Below are 15802 nucleotides of genomic sequence, written 5' to 3' on the forward strand. Positions count from 1 at the left end.
GCGCCTCCTCGCCCCTCCCCTCCGCTCCGCGGCCCCGCCTCGCGCCTCCCTTCCCCTCCCCTCCCTCCTCTCCGCGGCCCGGCCTCGCGCCTCCTCGCCCCGCCCCTCCTCTCCGCGGCCCCGCCTCGCGCCTCCTCGCCCCGCCCCTCCGCTCCGCGGCCCCGCCTCGCGCCTCTCCTCAGCTCTGCTCTTCTGGGCTCACCGGGCCCAAGGTCCCAACGACCACGCGGAGGCGCTGCAAGCTGCGGCGTGGCGGCCAGAGCATAGCGCCGGGTGGCCACAGCAAAGTGCGCGGAGTCCCTCAGCCTTTCGGAGCTTCTCGGACGGGCGTTGAGTGAGGAGCTCGTGAGGAAACTGAGGCTCTGAAAGAGCTGCCCTTCCACCTCAGGCAGGTGGACTGGCGCGTGAGAATGGGCTTTCTCAGGATCATAGGGCTTCCGCTGCCTAAATACCATGAACCAAGTCTTTTGGAGGCATCTCTGGAGCTGAAGACAGACAAGTGACAGTGACGTAAGTACAACTTTGACTGGAAGGTTTTAACTGCTACTTTTCAAATGCAAATGTCATGACCCAGCGACATCCTTAAAAATGGGTTAGATTAGTGTTTCCATTTTATACATGAAAAAGTCTAATCCCAAATCCTCCGTTTCAAATCAGAGCCAGAACACATGGTCCCTGACCCGAAATCCAACCCATACAGCAGGGTTTCTCAGCTGGACATCACTGCTGATATTTTGGTCAAGAAGATTCTGTGTTGAGGGGGCTGTCCTGTGTATTGTAAGATGTTTAGCAGCATCCACGGCCTCAACCCACTAGATGCCAGTAGTACTTTCCTTCCTAGCAGATGACCAAAAATGTCCCCAAACATTAGCAGATGTCCCCTGGGGGGCACAGTTGTCTAGGCTGAGAACAACTGCCATAGGATATACTGGTAAAGACCATGAACTGGGGTCCAGCAGTCCCGGGCTATGGTCCCAGGTCAGACTTTTACTGTGTAACCTTAGAGGAATTATCTCTCTGAGCTCAGCTTCGTCTGTGAAAGGGAGAGGGGGATAGACTTGAGGACTCAGGCCCTTTCCATCCAGGGACCTGTTTTCATCCATCTCTCCTCTGTGACTCGTGTCCATAGCAACCTGGAAAATAACTCTTTAGGAAAGAGAAAAGCAATCACAGGTTTGTAGTTAGGGCTGGTGAGTACAATAATGGCTGTGAAGAACTTAGCACCTATCTGGCACATAGAAAGGACTAAAAATATTTAATGTATTTGTTTTTCCTCCCTCATCATATCAAGTTTTCCTAGTTTATTTATTTTTATTTTTTATTTTTTTATTGTGGTATAGTTGACATATAACAAATATCAGGTGTGCAACATAATGATTTGATATTTGTGTACATTGCAAAATGATCACAATAAGCCTAGTTAATGTCTGTCATCATGTATAGCGTTTTTTTTCCTTGTGGTGAGAACTTTTAAGATTTACTCTCTTAAAAACTCTCAAATATGCCATACAGTATTATTACCTATAATTGCCATGCTGTCTATTAATCCCCCTGACTTACTTATTTTATAACTGGAAGTCTGTACCTTTTGATTTCCTTCACTGACTTTGCCCATCCATCAATGATGTATTACTTCTACCAAGTAGTATTTCCAGAAATAATTAGGCTGGTGGATAGAGAAATAAGTTTAGGGGTCATAATAATAATAAGCTTAGGGTCCTCTCTTCCTCCACCACATCCAGGAAAGAGGGAGCTAGTGGTGACGATAGGAGGACATAGGCAGAAATGTCTTCCTAAATTCTCATGTTTCAGGCAGTCATGTCTGGTTTCATGCCTTTTTTCAACTGCAGTATGATGGATGCCCCCCCAGGAAAGGGTTGGTTGTTTTTTTGTTGATTTTGTTTTTCTTTAAAAGAAAACATTGCAACCCTCCTTCCCTGATGGGTGTCGCTTTGCAAAGCTGAATTGGGGCCTCCACTTAAAATTGTGTTCAAGGGTGCCATCTAGGGGGAACCTCTGTGAATCCTCTAATTCCTTCTACCTGTGGCTTTTTTGTAGCGTCCACCAGATTTTGCTTTCTTGAGTTTTTGGCTGCTTCCTCTACCACATTACATATTTCCTGATGGTTGGAATCTTAATATCTCTCCATAGCACAAGGACTTGGCCCTTGCTAACCATTCGATGGGTCAATAAAATAAATCCATGTGCAGCCTCGTCTACATCTTTCCACAATTAGTTACCCTGGCTAAGCCACTATTTCAAGCCTCAGGAAAGATCCTCCAGAAGCATTGGATTCTGAATGAGAAATATGAGAAAATTTCCAGTAACAGATTGAAACTTTAAGCTATGAACATCACAAAAATGGGAACAATCTGGAACATAGCTAACCTCTTGTCCCCATATTGCAGATTTAGCAAATAAAAATACAGGACTGCCAGGTTCAACTTGAATTTCAGATGAGCAACAGGTAACTTTTCAGTGTGTGTCTCAGATATTGAATGGAACATACTTATACTGAAAAATCCTTTGTTGTTTACCTGAAATTCTAATATAATGGGGCATCCTGTATTTTATCTGGAAATCGTTATGTACTTGAATTTGGTTACAGGATTTTTTTTTTTTCTTTTTAGGGTTGCACTTATGGCATATGGAAGTTCCCAGGCCAGGGGTTGAATTGGAGTTGTAGCTGCCGGCCTATGCCACAGCCACAGCAACACCAGATCCCAACCGCGTCTGTGACCTACACCACAGCTCATGGCAATGCCAGATCCTTAACTCACTGAGAGAGGCCAGGGATCGAACCTGCATCCTCATGGATACTAGTCAGGTTCATTACTGCCAAGCCACAAGGGGAACTGCTGGTTACAGGATTTAAAGCCTGCATCCTTGCTTGGAAATTACTGAACGGAAGATTTAAGTCAGCAGACAATTCTGATTCAGGTGGGATGGCCTGGGGCAGGGGTGGAGATAATGGAATTTTCACTCTCTTTGGCAGATATTTTATTTATTTTCTCTCTTTCTAGAAATGTAGACTTTGGGTTAAAGTCACGAAGCAGATTCCATAATCAGGTTAAGTTCCAACTTTGCCACTGACCTAGCTGAGTGTCTCCTTAATCTCCCTGTTTCTCAGCCTCCACAGTCATAAAATTTGGGGAAATTGTATCTATCTTGTGCGTCGGGTTTCGAAGATTTGGAAAGATGGTGCTCGTTAAGTGCTTAGCATAATGCCTGCAGCTAGTATAGGTCAATAAATGGAAGCTGTAATTTTTGCTTTAATGTTTTTGAACACAGGTAGATTTAAAGCACATGAAATTTCAGATGGAAACGTGTCTCCCACTCACCTACAAGGTCATGGGGCTCATGAGCAGCATACCAGGCCCTTTCTAGTTCTTTACTTTGTTGGGTCAGAGCTGCTGGTTTTTTTGTGGGACGTGGGATTTCATGCCCTATTAGAGGAGGCCTGGTAATAACCCTATTTTTGTCTAAATTAAAGTCTCAAGGAGTTCCGTTATGGCACAGCGGAAAGGAACTCATAACCATGAGGTTTCAGGTTCGATTCCTGGCCTCGCTCAGTGGGTTAAGGATTCGGCATTGCCGTGAGCTGTGGTTTAGGTCACAGACATGGCTCGGATCCTGCATTGCTGTGGCTGTGGTGTAGGCCAGCAGCTATAGCTCTGATTTGACCCCTAGCCTGAGAACCTTTATATGCTGCAGGTGTGGCCCTAAAAAGCAAAATAAATAAATAAATAAGAATCTCAAACCCTGTCACTGGCTCATTTAATCTGGCACTCTTTGAAACTGTATATATACCTTATAGTACAGAATGCCAATGTAAGGAGCGAAGAGCCCAAGGTCATTTTGAAAATATGGAAAGCCTAACTTGGAGGAAGAAGTGAGAAAAAGGAGACCTGGAAGTATTTGGTCCTCTGTATTAGGCATTGTAAGATCTCAGCAGGGTCTGTGTTCTGGGCAGGTACTTTACGGAATGAACACTGGACTCAGGAGTCATAAAGGCAGGGTTTAAATTGTATCAGCACAACTTACTGTGTCCTGGCAACTTGGGAAAGATGTATCCTTCTCAGTTTGGGTTTCATAATTTATAAAATGGCAACATCATGGAGTCTGGAGGAAAATAGAATAATAAAAAAAAAAAACAACAACCATATATATAGAAGCATGTCTCCCCAGAAAAGCTTGATAAGTCTGACTTGATTTTGAGAGATTTTTTTGAAGGTGACTAAGTGGAGTTCCCTTGTGGCACAGCAGGTTAAGGATCCAGCATTGTCCTTGCAGCAGCTCAGGACACTGCTGTGGTGCAAGTTAGATTCTTGACCCGGGAACTTCTGCATAGTGTGGGTATGGCAGGAAAAAAAAAGTTACCACCTTACATGTGCTTTGGTGCGTTTCTGTATTTATTATGAGAATGATATCAGCCACACTTATAGAGAGTCTACTGTGTTGGATGGCCAAACTGTTTGCCCAGGACTGAGGGAGTTCCTTGGTTGCAGAACTTGCAGTGTTAAAACACAGAAAGTCCCAGGAAACTGGGACAACTGGTCATCCTTCTACTGTATGCAAATTGCTTTACAGACTTCATCTCATGAATCCCTCATACCCACCTCTGGGTAGGTTCTCACCTGTTGGCATTTTACATTACAAAGGACCCTTGGAGAGATTAAGCAATTTGCTTTAGCCGCATAACTAACTAATGGGAAGGAAAGGACCTGTCTGACTCTAGGGCCCAAAAATTGAAACACCATTCTGGGTGCTTTTAGACCTCTCCAAAGTCACAGCCTCTTACAGCCACTCACCTCTGCGTTCCTGGATCATTGCTAAATACCCTCCTGCCTTCCCTTTTGTCAATAATACTTCCTGCTGGCCCTCAGGCCTCCTGCAAAGGGAGAAACCAAGACACAGAGTTGAGACAAGCCCAGTCTTGTATCTGAGCACAGCTGAGGCTCCTCCTTCCCTAGCAACAGACGCTAAAGCCTTGTGACTGGCCCCAGAGCCTGGATACGAGCACCTCCAGTGTTAAAATAACCCAGGGAGGAGGAGAGAGAAGAGTTCGAGTCTCCAAGGAGACTTTGGTGGGGTGCTTCCTCCCTCTTCTCTTTGTTAATATGTACCTCTGCTTCAGTTTTCCCTCTGCAGTGAACTCCTGTGTTCCTGGAAAAGTTCCAAGAGAGGAACCACTCAGTGGAAGGGAAGAGCAGCCATGGCAGGAAAGCTAGGATCCACCGCAAAGAGCCCAGCAAAACCCCAAAGCTACCTTTTCATTCTCTAGCTTCCCTTTCTTTGCTCTTCCACCAGTAAACGCCTCAGAAGGCTGAGGTCTGTGACCTCAGAGAGGCAGCCCTGTGAACAGAGCTTTCAGAACATTTGGAAAGTTCCATTATCTGTGTCATCTCCATGATGTTCTAAGGAAGTGTGAATTTCGGAGCCACTGGTAGGAGAGGAAGAGACTGAGAGCTCTTTGTTCCTTTTTCAATAGGTCCAATTAGGATGGACAACGTGAGTGACATGGATTGCTCATCTCAGAAGGTAGGTATGAATTTTAAGGTGTATTACTTTTCCCTTACCTGTAGTATTTTCAGCATGTAGGGAATTTGGAAGTGGCAGGAAGGGGATGTTTAAGTCATAGACCCACTGCCTTGTTAGATCTTCTTGACCAAGTGTACATGTTAATCACACTTGGTTGTGTCCTTGAATTATGCTTTGGCTGAATTAGGATTTTGGACATTTTCAAGTTCTGTGATGAAAGTGTCAGGAACAGATACCTGTTTTTCCTTTCTCTTCCTTTCCAAGGCCATTTGACCATATATTCATTCCACCCAACATTCGCAACACTGGACACACATGAGAATAATACTGGGAGGTATCTTGAAAATTTAGAGACTTGGCCTCATTCCCAAAGATTCTGATTCAGAAGGTATGGAGTGGAGCCCAGCAATGTGTATTTTTTTTCTGCCGAGACTCTAGTGATTCTGCTGTTGAAATCCTTGAGTGAGCATTTGGCAACTGCCTCCGTGAAAGACATGCAAACATCACATGACGTTTATTCTGAAATAAAGCCACCTGAAAATAACAGTTCTAGCCAATCTAGGTGCCAGAATCTTGGTGGAAAAGCTAGGATCCACTAAGTTTCCATTCACTGAGGTGTCCAGAGGAGCATTTTAAATCAAAACTTTGTAAAATTAAGGTGGATTTGTTGAAAATTACTGAGCCCACATCCTGAAATGAAAACTCTCTGCAATTTACCGAAGAGACCATTTAAGCATTAATATTTTTAACAAACCATTTTAGGCAGTCAGGGAGTTCTTACAAAAATCTTCATCTCTTTCCCCTTGAAGGCACCACAGAGGATTCTTTGCCAGGTGTGTTCAAGAAAACTGTCTTTGTTCTATTCTGGAATTGATATCTATATCTGCTGACCTTGTATATGTCTTATGTGTGCCTGCTGCTTGAACTAAGCTATTTTCTGCTAAAAGGTTTTATGGCCCTGTGAGTGTAAGTCTTATTCTGTGCCCAGGAACTAACTCAAGTTTAATTCATTCTTAGACATTCTGCTTCTCTCCACTGTGTTCTGTAAAATGCTCAGTTAGCCTCCCTTCTTATAAGATTTGGTTTTGCTTTCTTTATTATCCCAAGAATGGCTTTTCTCTTTGACTCAGCAGTCTATCTTCTAGATGACCAGGTCTCAGTATAGAGGGACATAAATATAATTACATCTGGTTCAAACCCAAAAGGGAGGAGTTCCCATTGTGGTACAGTGGAAACAAATCTGACTAGGAACCATGTGGTGGTGGGTTCCATCCCTGGCCTTGCTCAGTGGATTAAGGATCTGGCGTTGCCATGAGCTGTGGTCTCAGATGTGGCTCGGATTCCACGTTGCTGTAGGCTCGCAGCTATAGCTCCAATGTGACCCCTAGCCTGGGACCCTCCATGTGCCACAGGTTTGGCCCTAAGAAAGCAAAACAAACAAAACAAAAACAAACCCAAAAGGGAATCCACGGGCTAAAGTAACTGAATCCTGGGGTGCAGCTGATTTCTTTGGGAGTCTATCTTTCTCCTTCTGGTAGCTCAGCTTTCTTTTAGGTTGGCTTTAGTCTAAGGAAGACTTTTTTCACGCAAGGCAAAGATGGCTGTTGAGAGTACCTCTTTCTCAGTAGCTCTACCCAAAGTGTCAGGAACAACTGTGACCAGCCCAGCTTGGTCACATGCCTATTCCTGAACCAATCACAGTGTCTAGGAGGAGAGAGTTTTCTAATTGGCCAGACCTGTGTCACATGCTCTGCCCTGCACACAGGGGCTGGACACTGTACAACATGGACCGAAATTGTTGTAGAGCCAGTTATGTCCACTAGGGCTCTATTCTGCCTGTTTTGCTAGGAAAAGTAACTTCCCAGTTGGTGTCAGGGCCCAAACCAGGCTTCCCCCAAACATAAGCAAAAGCATGAATGCCAGGACAACATCCTCCCGGATTGCAAAAGGTCAAGGATTTTTTGGCTTAACTGCTTGTTCCTAGTCTTGTTGTAACTCACTCAAGATGTCCGAAATTTGTGGTGCTTGTTTGTTATCCTTTTGATGAAGACTTTTATTTGAAACAGATTTAAGAAGCTAGGCCAAGGGAAAGATTTCAACTGACCGCAAAACCTACTTGCTTGCAAAGACCAAATGCAGACAGCCCTAACTAATCAATCAGTATATGTTGTATATCTGGGATCCTGAAGGAAATCATGAATGGCTTCATACCCCTGAGAATACTGCTGCTAAAATCTACCTTGGGTGGTTTCAGTACCCACTTTGGATGTCCAAGTTCCCTTCAAGTTAATGCTGAGTTTTTTCATTTTGTTCACCTCATCAGTGCAGATCTGATATTAATTTCAGTAATGAAAGGAGGCTCTTGGAGGAGATGGGCAGTTCTTAGATCCTTGATGCTGAGATCAAGAGCAGAGAGACAGACAAAGTGATTTCAATCAGCAGAGCAAGTTCCCTAAGCTGAAAATAACAGGGCCAGTGGGTGTCAAACTCATTTGTTTAAGGTGGATCCTGAGTATCTCTATATTAATAAAGTTCTGTTAGCGGGTCTGATGCATCACAAGTTCTGAAAACCACTGAATTAGGCCATTAGATCAGTGAACCTCCTCTGTTTTTAAAAATCCCAGGCTCAGTGTGCATTTTTGTTTCAGAGTTTGCATGTTTTTGTTCAAGTTTAAAAATCAGTACGTCCCCCTAAGTAATTTGCCATGTGTGTAATACTTGCCATTTTCAACGTGTTGGCATGTAGAGTGATGTATATTTAAAAGCACTTTTGCGTAGCTAGTATATGTTACCTATCATCTCTGAGCTTTAGTTACAGCTAGAAATGGGGGTAAAAAAATCTCATAAGGGAGTTCCCATTGTGGCTCAGCGGAAATGAATCTGAGTAGTATCCATGAGGACGCAGGTTCGATCCCTGGCCTTGCTCAGTGGGTTAAGAATCCAGCATTGCCATGAGCCGTGGTGTAGGTCACAGACGTGGCTTGGATCTGGTGTTGCTGTGGCTGTGGCTGTGACCAGAAGCTATAGCTCCAATTCGACCCCTAGACTGGGAACCTCCATATGCCATGGGTGTGGCCCTAAAAAGCAAAAAAAAAAAACAACCCAAAAACCTCATAAGTGTTTGGTGTGTGACAATTTGGAATAATGGCAGATGTTACTGTCATCAGTGTTATTATTTTGTGAGATTGAGAGTCATCTGTGAGGGATTGGTTGGGGTATGGGAAGGGCTAACATCTGATTCATATACCCCTGCCACTACCTTCTGCCAGTTATCCTTCACGACATAATTGGCTAACCCAAATAAACCAGATCTGTCCAATAATGTCTCATCTTACCCAAGAGTTCAGGCCACAGTCATTGCCTAAGGTGAAAAAATAACAGCCAGAATCACACGTGCAAATCCCTTAAAACCAGCTGTAAAGTTCTGTATAGCATCACCTTTCAGTAAGTTCAGCCTAGCAGTTTTCTTCCATCACCACCCCAGATGAAGTAGTTGTCTTGCATACAGGGCCTGGGTGTGGAGCAGAAACACACGCAGCATCGCGCAACGCTGTAATTACCTTCAGCTCTGAGATGAAGAGGCACTGGGAATTGACAACAGCCGTGGAAGCCACAGGGTCGCCCTACCTGAGGCTCACTCCCATGTACATACTGACAGGAATGGTGAACCCAAACACCCACACTGCTTAAATTTTTTCCCTGTAGGAAGCACTGCGTGACTTATGTGTGTTAAACACATGTGAAATACAATACCACTACATAAGCAGTTTTCTATTTGGAATTCTGCCTGTGTGACATGCCAGAGTCAATTTTTTTTTTTCGAGGTTTTTTTTTTTTTTTTTTTTTTTTTTTGACTGCACCCACAGCATGCAGAAGTTCATGGGCTAGAGACTGAACTCACACCACAGCAGCAATCTGAGCCACTGCAGTGACAACACCGGTTCCTTAACCCACTGCACCACAAAGGAACTCCAAGAGTCAGTTTTTTCAAGTCAGCTCCTTTCATCACAACCCAAGGTAGGATAGCCCTCAGATTTGGGCTTTATCCAAAGGGAAAAATATCTGAATTCACACATAGAAGGGTAGCCAAGGAGGAGATGCTAGAGGAGAGACATTAACAATTAAGAAATGAAGCCTGGGAATTCCTACTGTGGCTTGGCAGTTAATGAACCCGACTAGTGTTCATGAAGACACGAGTTTGATCCCTGGCCTCGCTCAGTGAGTTAAGGATCCGGTGTTGCTGTGAGCTGTGGTATAGGTTGCAGAAGCGGCTCGGATCTGGTATTGCTGTGGCTGTGGTGTAGGCTGGTGGCTATAGCTCCGATTCAATCCCAAGCCTGGGAACGTCCATATGCCACAAGTGCGGCCCTAAAAAAGACAAAAGGAAGAAAAAAGAAACCTACTCAATGGATAGGAGTGAGAAGGGTGCTTTGTGGCAGAGCTTTGTGCCTGAAACCTTTCCTGAGGACTTCTTTACTCCTCATCAACCTCAGAGTCTTGCTAATCCTTCCTAATTCCTGAAGAGTGGCTTTGTGTTCGTTTCCCATAGATCCCCAAAAGTGACTCAATACATCACATGAGCCACTCCCAGGCGAGGCCAGAATTGCCTCCTCTGCCTGCTTCTGCCAATGAGGAGCCATCTGAACTCTATCAGGTATGTTCACCTGGCTGCTCCTCTTCTGCTCATACTGGTTGGGGGCAAACAGTCTGACTTGACGAGTGGGATTAGCAGCCTTGGTCATTTCTGCCACTGGAAGAGGCCACAGTACAGTGGGAAAAAGAGCTATGCAGTAGCACAAGGCGAGTTTGAGGCTGGCCTTCTCACTTACTTGCTGTGTTATTTAAACTCTCTGAATCTCTGCATCCTCAATTATAAAATGAGAGTTATTTCTACCTTACAGCTGTGGCCATGAATCAAGATGATAGATGTAAATTACCTGATTGCAAACTTACTGTGCATTGAAAGTCATCTATTGTCCTTGCCATCAGAAATCATGCTCACAGTGGTCGGAGAAGTACAACTGGTGTCCATTCAGAAAGTATTTGCACTCAGCCTGTGGGAGGTAGAACCACAGTGTAAGGCATGTGGGATGTCGTGAGTCTCAGTAGGAGAGGAGCCTGGCCCCAGGGAGCCCAGGCCCCCAAGAGATGTCCTTCATTATGTCTCACTCTGTATTTCTTCACTTGTAGACAGTCATGTCACACAGCTTTTATCCCCCCTTGATGCAACGCACATCATGGACCTTGGCTGCGCCCTTCAAAGGGCAGCACCACCACTGTGGACCCAGTGACTCTATTGCCAACAACTACTCCTTGATGGCCCGAGACCTGAAGCTGAAGGACCTGCAGAAGGTCTACCAGCCAGTCACCATCAGTGTCCCCAGAGAAAAGATCGCTCAGAGACTGCCATCAGGTATTTCTGGTAGTGTGCTATACCTCCTCAAAGTGCGGCTTTGGAGTAAGATTTCGAATCCTGGGTTCTAGTCCTGGCTCCTTTTGCTGCAGCTAACTTTGGGTAACCTCAGTCTCCTCATCTATGAAATGGGAAGGATTGTAATGACTATCATTACATTGACCTTATAGCAAGCACAGCTGTATGTACTTCTTGTTGATTGCTACATAACAAATTACCCCAAAACTTAATAAGTTAAAACCGCCACCATTTATTATCTTAAAATTTCTGTGGGTTGGAAATCTGGCATGGCTTAACTGGCTCAGACTTAGTCATGTATAATCAGGATGTTAGCCAGTTAGGTTCATTTTTGCCATATATTAGAGGCCACGTATAAGTGATATAGTATGGCATTTGTCTTTCTCTTTCTGACTTAGTGTGAGAACCTCTAGTTGCATCCATGTTGTTGCAAATGGCATTATTTTGTTCTTTTTTCATGAATGAGTAGCATTCCATTGTGTATAGGTACCACATCTTCTTAATCCACTTGTCTGTTGATGGACATTTGGATTGTTACTGTGTTGGCTGTTGTGAATAGTGCTGCAATGAACATAGGGGTGCTTGTATCTCACAGTCAGAGAACAGACTTGTGGTTGCTGGGGTGGTGGTGGGGGGAGTGGGATGGATGGGGTGTTTGAGATTAGTAGATGCAAACTATTACATTTAGAATGGATAAGCAATGAGGTCCTACTGTGCATCACAAGGAACTTTATCCAATCTCTTAGGATAGAAAATGAGGGAATATATTATGAGAAAAAGAATGTGTATCACTATGCTATACAGCAGAAATTGGCACAACATTGTGAATCAACTAAACTTTAAACATAGTTTAAATAATTTAAATTTGAAAGAAGATGTGGCATTTATAGAAAATAACTAAACAAAAAGCGTTAGCCAGGGGAGTTCCCTGGTGGCTCAGTGGATTAAAGATCTGGTGTCGTCACTGCTGTAACAGAGGTTTGATCCCTGGCCCAGGAACTTCTGCGTGCTGTGGGCATGACTTAAAAAAAAAGATGTCAGCTAAGGCCACAGTCATCTAAAAGCAACTGAGGAAGGAGTCCTCGTTGTGGCTCAGCTGTAGTGAACTTGACTAGTATCCATGAAGACACAGATTTGATCCCTGGCCCTACTCAGTGAGTTAAAGATCCAGCATTGCCATGAGCTGTAGTGTAGTTTGGAGATGCAGCTCGGATCTGGTGTTGTGGCAGCTGCGGCTCTGATTTGACCACTGGCCTGGGAACTTCCATGTGCTGTGGGTATGGCCCTTAAATAAATAAGCAAATAAATAAGCAAATAAATAAATAAATAAATAAATAAAAGCAACTGAGGAAGGATCCTCGTCCAAGCTCACTCATATCCTCTGCTGCCTATTGGCCATAGACAGTTCCTTGCCATATGGGCCTATCTGTAGGCCAGCTCAAAACATGACTTCTGGCTTCCCTTAGAGGAAAGGAGGGAGAGAGCAAGAGAGAGAAAAGAGCCAGCATGACAGAAACCCCAGTCTTTTTAGAACTTAATTTTGAAAGTGACATCCTATCACTTTTGCCATTTTCTGTTTGTTAGAAGTGAGTTGCTAGGTCCCACCCACACTCAAGAGGATTACACAAGAGCATGAGTCCAGGAAGTGGAAATCTTTGGGGACCATCTTGGAAGCTGCTTACCATAGTACTTTACATGTATTAGTTTAGTCCACTGGGTACACATACATCTGCTTAAGTATATCCTTTAGTGGTTCCTCTTAGAGATATGTGGCGACCCTCAATCTGCCTGCTGTCTCAAACTCATTTACATATTTTCCTTTATTCTCTCAGTGCTGTGTCGGGTGAATTCCTCAAATATATCTTCCGATTCACTAATTTGCTCTTCACCTCTTCTCGATCTTGAGTTTATCATGTCTAATGAATGTTTTTTATTTTAACGACAATTTCTCTTCATTTTCAGATATTCTAATTGGTTCGATTTGTGGATGCCGCCTTTGCCAGTTTCTTTCTCTGTTCTCATGGCCATAGCCCTTTCAGTATCACTTGGAGGATCTTAACACATTTATTTTGGAGCAATGTTGCTATTGCTGTATTATATCCATTTTGCGACTATGTCCCTCGATTGAGTTTATTTGCTATCTTTCTTAGTGTTGGTTTTTCTCATGTGTTCTGGGATTTTAGTTTGCAGGCTTCTGTTGAGAGCTTTCCACCTTCTTGCCATAGGCATTCTCCATTTGTTGGTTGAAGTATAATTCACATACAATAAAATGTGCAGATCTTAATTGTCCAATGAGTTTTGACAGCTGTTTATACCATATTGTCCACCACCCAACCAAGATATAGGGCTTTTCCAACACTAGAGAAAGTTCTCTTATGCTCCTTTCCCATCAGTTCCTTCCTCTACCCAATACCATCCCATCCCAGCGTAGCTACTTTCTGATTTCTGACACCATAGATTAGTTTTGCTTGTTCTCACATATAAATGTACTCGTTTGACATACCTTTTTAAATCTTTCCTTTTTTCTTTATGCCTTCAGCTGGCATCTTAGGACCCCAAATTAGCACCAGATCTTATATTGGTGGCTTAGGACTCCCATCCTAAGGTGACGTTTGAGGATCTTGCAGATCTGGTCCCTGAGGCTTGACCTAGTTACTATCAGCCGTTCTTTGCTATCTGTGGCCACCAATTAAGTTGAAGATACATGTGCTTTATTTACATGACAGTGTTGCTGTCTTTTCAGCCTGTCTTCATGGGTAGGGTAGCTTTATGCTGTGAGCCTAGCTGCAGTACCCACGATTATGATGTATTTTGGATTCTATTATTCCTCCAGGTATCAAACATCTAACTACTTCTACCTGTTCCTGGTACCAGAAGCCAAGTTTAAGACTTTTATTTCACACTATGTTTATTTTGAGTCCACACAGAAGAGCATCTTTTCAGACAATGCATTGTCTTTTTAATTTTAAAGAATATTTTGCCTATTAGTGTTGCATTGACACAGATTAAGGAAATCAGAGTATGAACTGAAAATACATCTTGACCAAGAGTCTTCAATTCTCTCGGATTCTCTCAAAATGTCAATTTCACATTGCTATGTTTTTAACATTTCTTTATTACTTATTAATTTCCTTAGGCTAGAAACCTAAACAAGTATACAATTAAAGTTTAATAGTAATAGAACTTTATATTATTTATTGAATTTATTATAAATTATATTTATTGCAATACCTTCTATTTATTGCAAGTGATACTGGTTTTTCTATTTGTGATAGTCCTATAATATTTCCTTTAAAATAATGTATTCAGTTTAAAAGTCTGAGTCTATTTAAAGAAAAATATTAAACAAACAATGCACCGGATGTTTAGAAAATAGAGCATAATGGACTAGGAGTGAATTGCCCAGTGTATGAGAGAACAGAAGTTAGGCTCATTCCCATTTCATAGTTGGGGAAGCTGAGGCTTGGAGTGATGCAGTCACTTCTTCAGGGGCATACAGGTAATTTGTGATGGAGGTGGGACCAGGGCCCACATCTCCTGCCTCATCCTACCACACCAAGTCCACTCCCCTTAGGGTGCTTCTGGACTGCTCTGAGACCCGCATCCCTATGGACAGAGGATGACCCAAGGCTACTGCCCATCACTAATGTCTTTCTTCTCCACTGTCCTAGCAAATAAAAGCTCACTAGAGCCCAACAAGAAGAAAATGAAGCTCTCCCCCAAAGATAAAGACGATCTCACTGGGTAAGGTGTTCCTGTGGAAACAGGGATTTCGGAACAACCAGCTGAACCAAAGGCGACTGTGGTCTCGTGAAAGTCACAGTCAGCTTCCTGGCTGGAAAGCACAAAAAACTTGTGTGTGTGTGTGTGTGTGTTTTTTCCCACCATTCCTCTTAATCCAATTTTTTGAGGCTCTAAATAAAAATAAATTAGCCAACTAGGCAAAACCATTGGTAACAGATCTATGAGGTGTTCCATGACTGAGTTGTGTTGACTTTATAGGACCAGGTCGGCATGCAATACCTCAACCTCCCCACCTATGAAGAAAGAGGTGGTGACGTCTTCAGCCCTCCCAGGAAGCAGACCAATGAGTCCAGAAGAACAGATGGATGTGATGTTACAGCAGGAGATGGAAATAGAAAGTAAAGAAACCAAACCATCTGAATCAGATTTGGAGGTATGTTCTTGTGACCTCCTTTCTCTCAAATTGCCAAGTGTTACTCTTGGCATCTCAGTGATTCTGAACTAGAGTCGCCTGGGGAATGTTTGAAAAAGAGCAAAGCCAAGACCCCATTACTACTAAATGAGAGAGAGAGAGAGAGAGAGAGAGAGAGAGAGAGAGAGAGAGAGAGAGAGAGAGAATTCTCTCCTCTAGTAAGTCTTAGAAATCAGTGGCCTTTTGGGTCCTCTTAGAACATAGATTAAAAAATGGTGACCCTTAGGCTAAGATTGCCATATTTTGGAAAAGAAAAAAACAAATAATAATATACCCAGTTAACTCTGAATTTCAGATAAACAGTGAATAATTTTTTAGTATAATTATACCCCAATGCAGCCTGTATTTGGCAACCCTATCATAAGCTGAATATGGCCTACAGATGTGTTTTGAAAATGAAGGAAATCTCACATAAGCTGGATTTCTAACCTCTCATGAAAAAATTAAAATATTTGAAGCTGAACCATGACTGCTTCTTTTAGATGAAAACTACATTCTCTGGTTTGTCACAGTCCCTATCATCCCTTATTATTTTATGTCCTGCCAACTTTCAGTTATTAACCTTATGTTCTCGGTCCCAGACAGACTTTTGAGTTTGCAATCCCTATCTTAAA

At 43.2% G+C, this 15802-nt stretch overlaps 1 protein-coding gene across 2 annotated transcripts in view; it reads left to right on the forward strand.

The window, feature by feature from the left end:
• The first annotated feature begins 246 nt into the window (after window positions 1-246).
• DNAH3 (dynein axonemal heavy chain 3) overlaps window positions 247-15802 on the forward strand; it is a 215527-nt gene continuing 199971 nt past the window's right edge. For both annotated transcript variants that reach the window (XM_021086503.2, XM_085017379.1), the window contains exons 1-6: window positions 247-510; window positions 5492-5541; window positions 10091-10195; window positions 10732-10954; window positions 14644-14716; window positions 14975-15149. In XM_021086503.2, the coding sequence (XP_020942162.2) occupies window positions 5503-5541; window positions 10091-10195; window positions 10732-10954; window positions 14644-14716; window positions 14975-15149 (615 nt within the window). In that variant the 5' untranslated portion in view covers window positions 247-510; window positions 5492-5502. The remainder of the gene's footprint in view (window positions 511-5491; window positions 5542-10090; window positions 10196-10731; window positions 10955-14643; window positions 14717-14974; window positions 15150-15802) is intronic.

Source organism: Sus scrofa, chromosome 3 (assembly GCF_054392235.1).
Source record: "Sus scrofa isolate SSC_HxYL_T2T_F1_AM1 chromosome 3, Sscrofa_HxYL_maternal_Yorkshire_Landrace_v2.0, whole genome shotgun sequence".
In the NCBI taxonomy this organism is placed as follows: Eukaryota; Metazoa; Chordata; class Mammalia; order Artiodactyla; family Suidae; genus Sus; species Sus scrofa.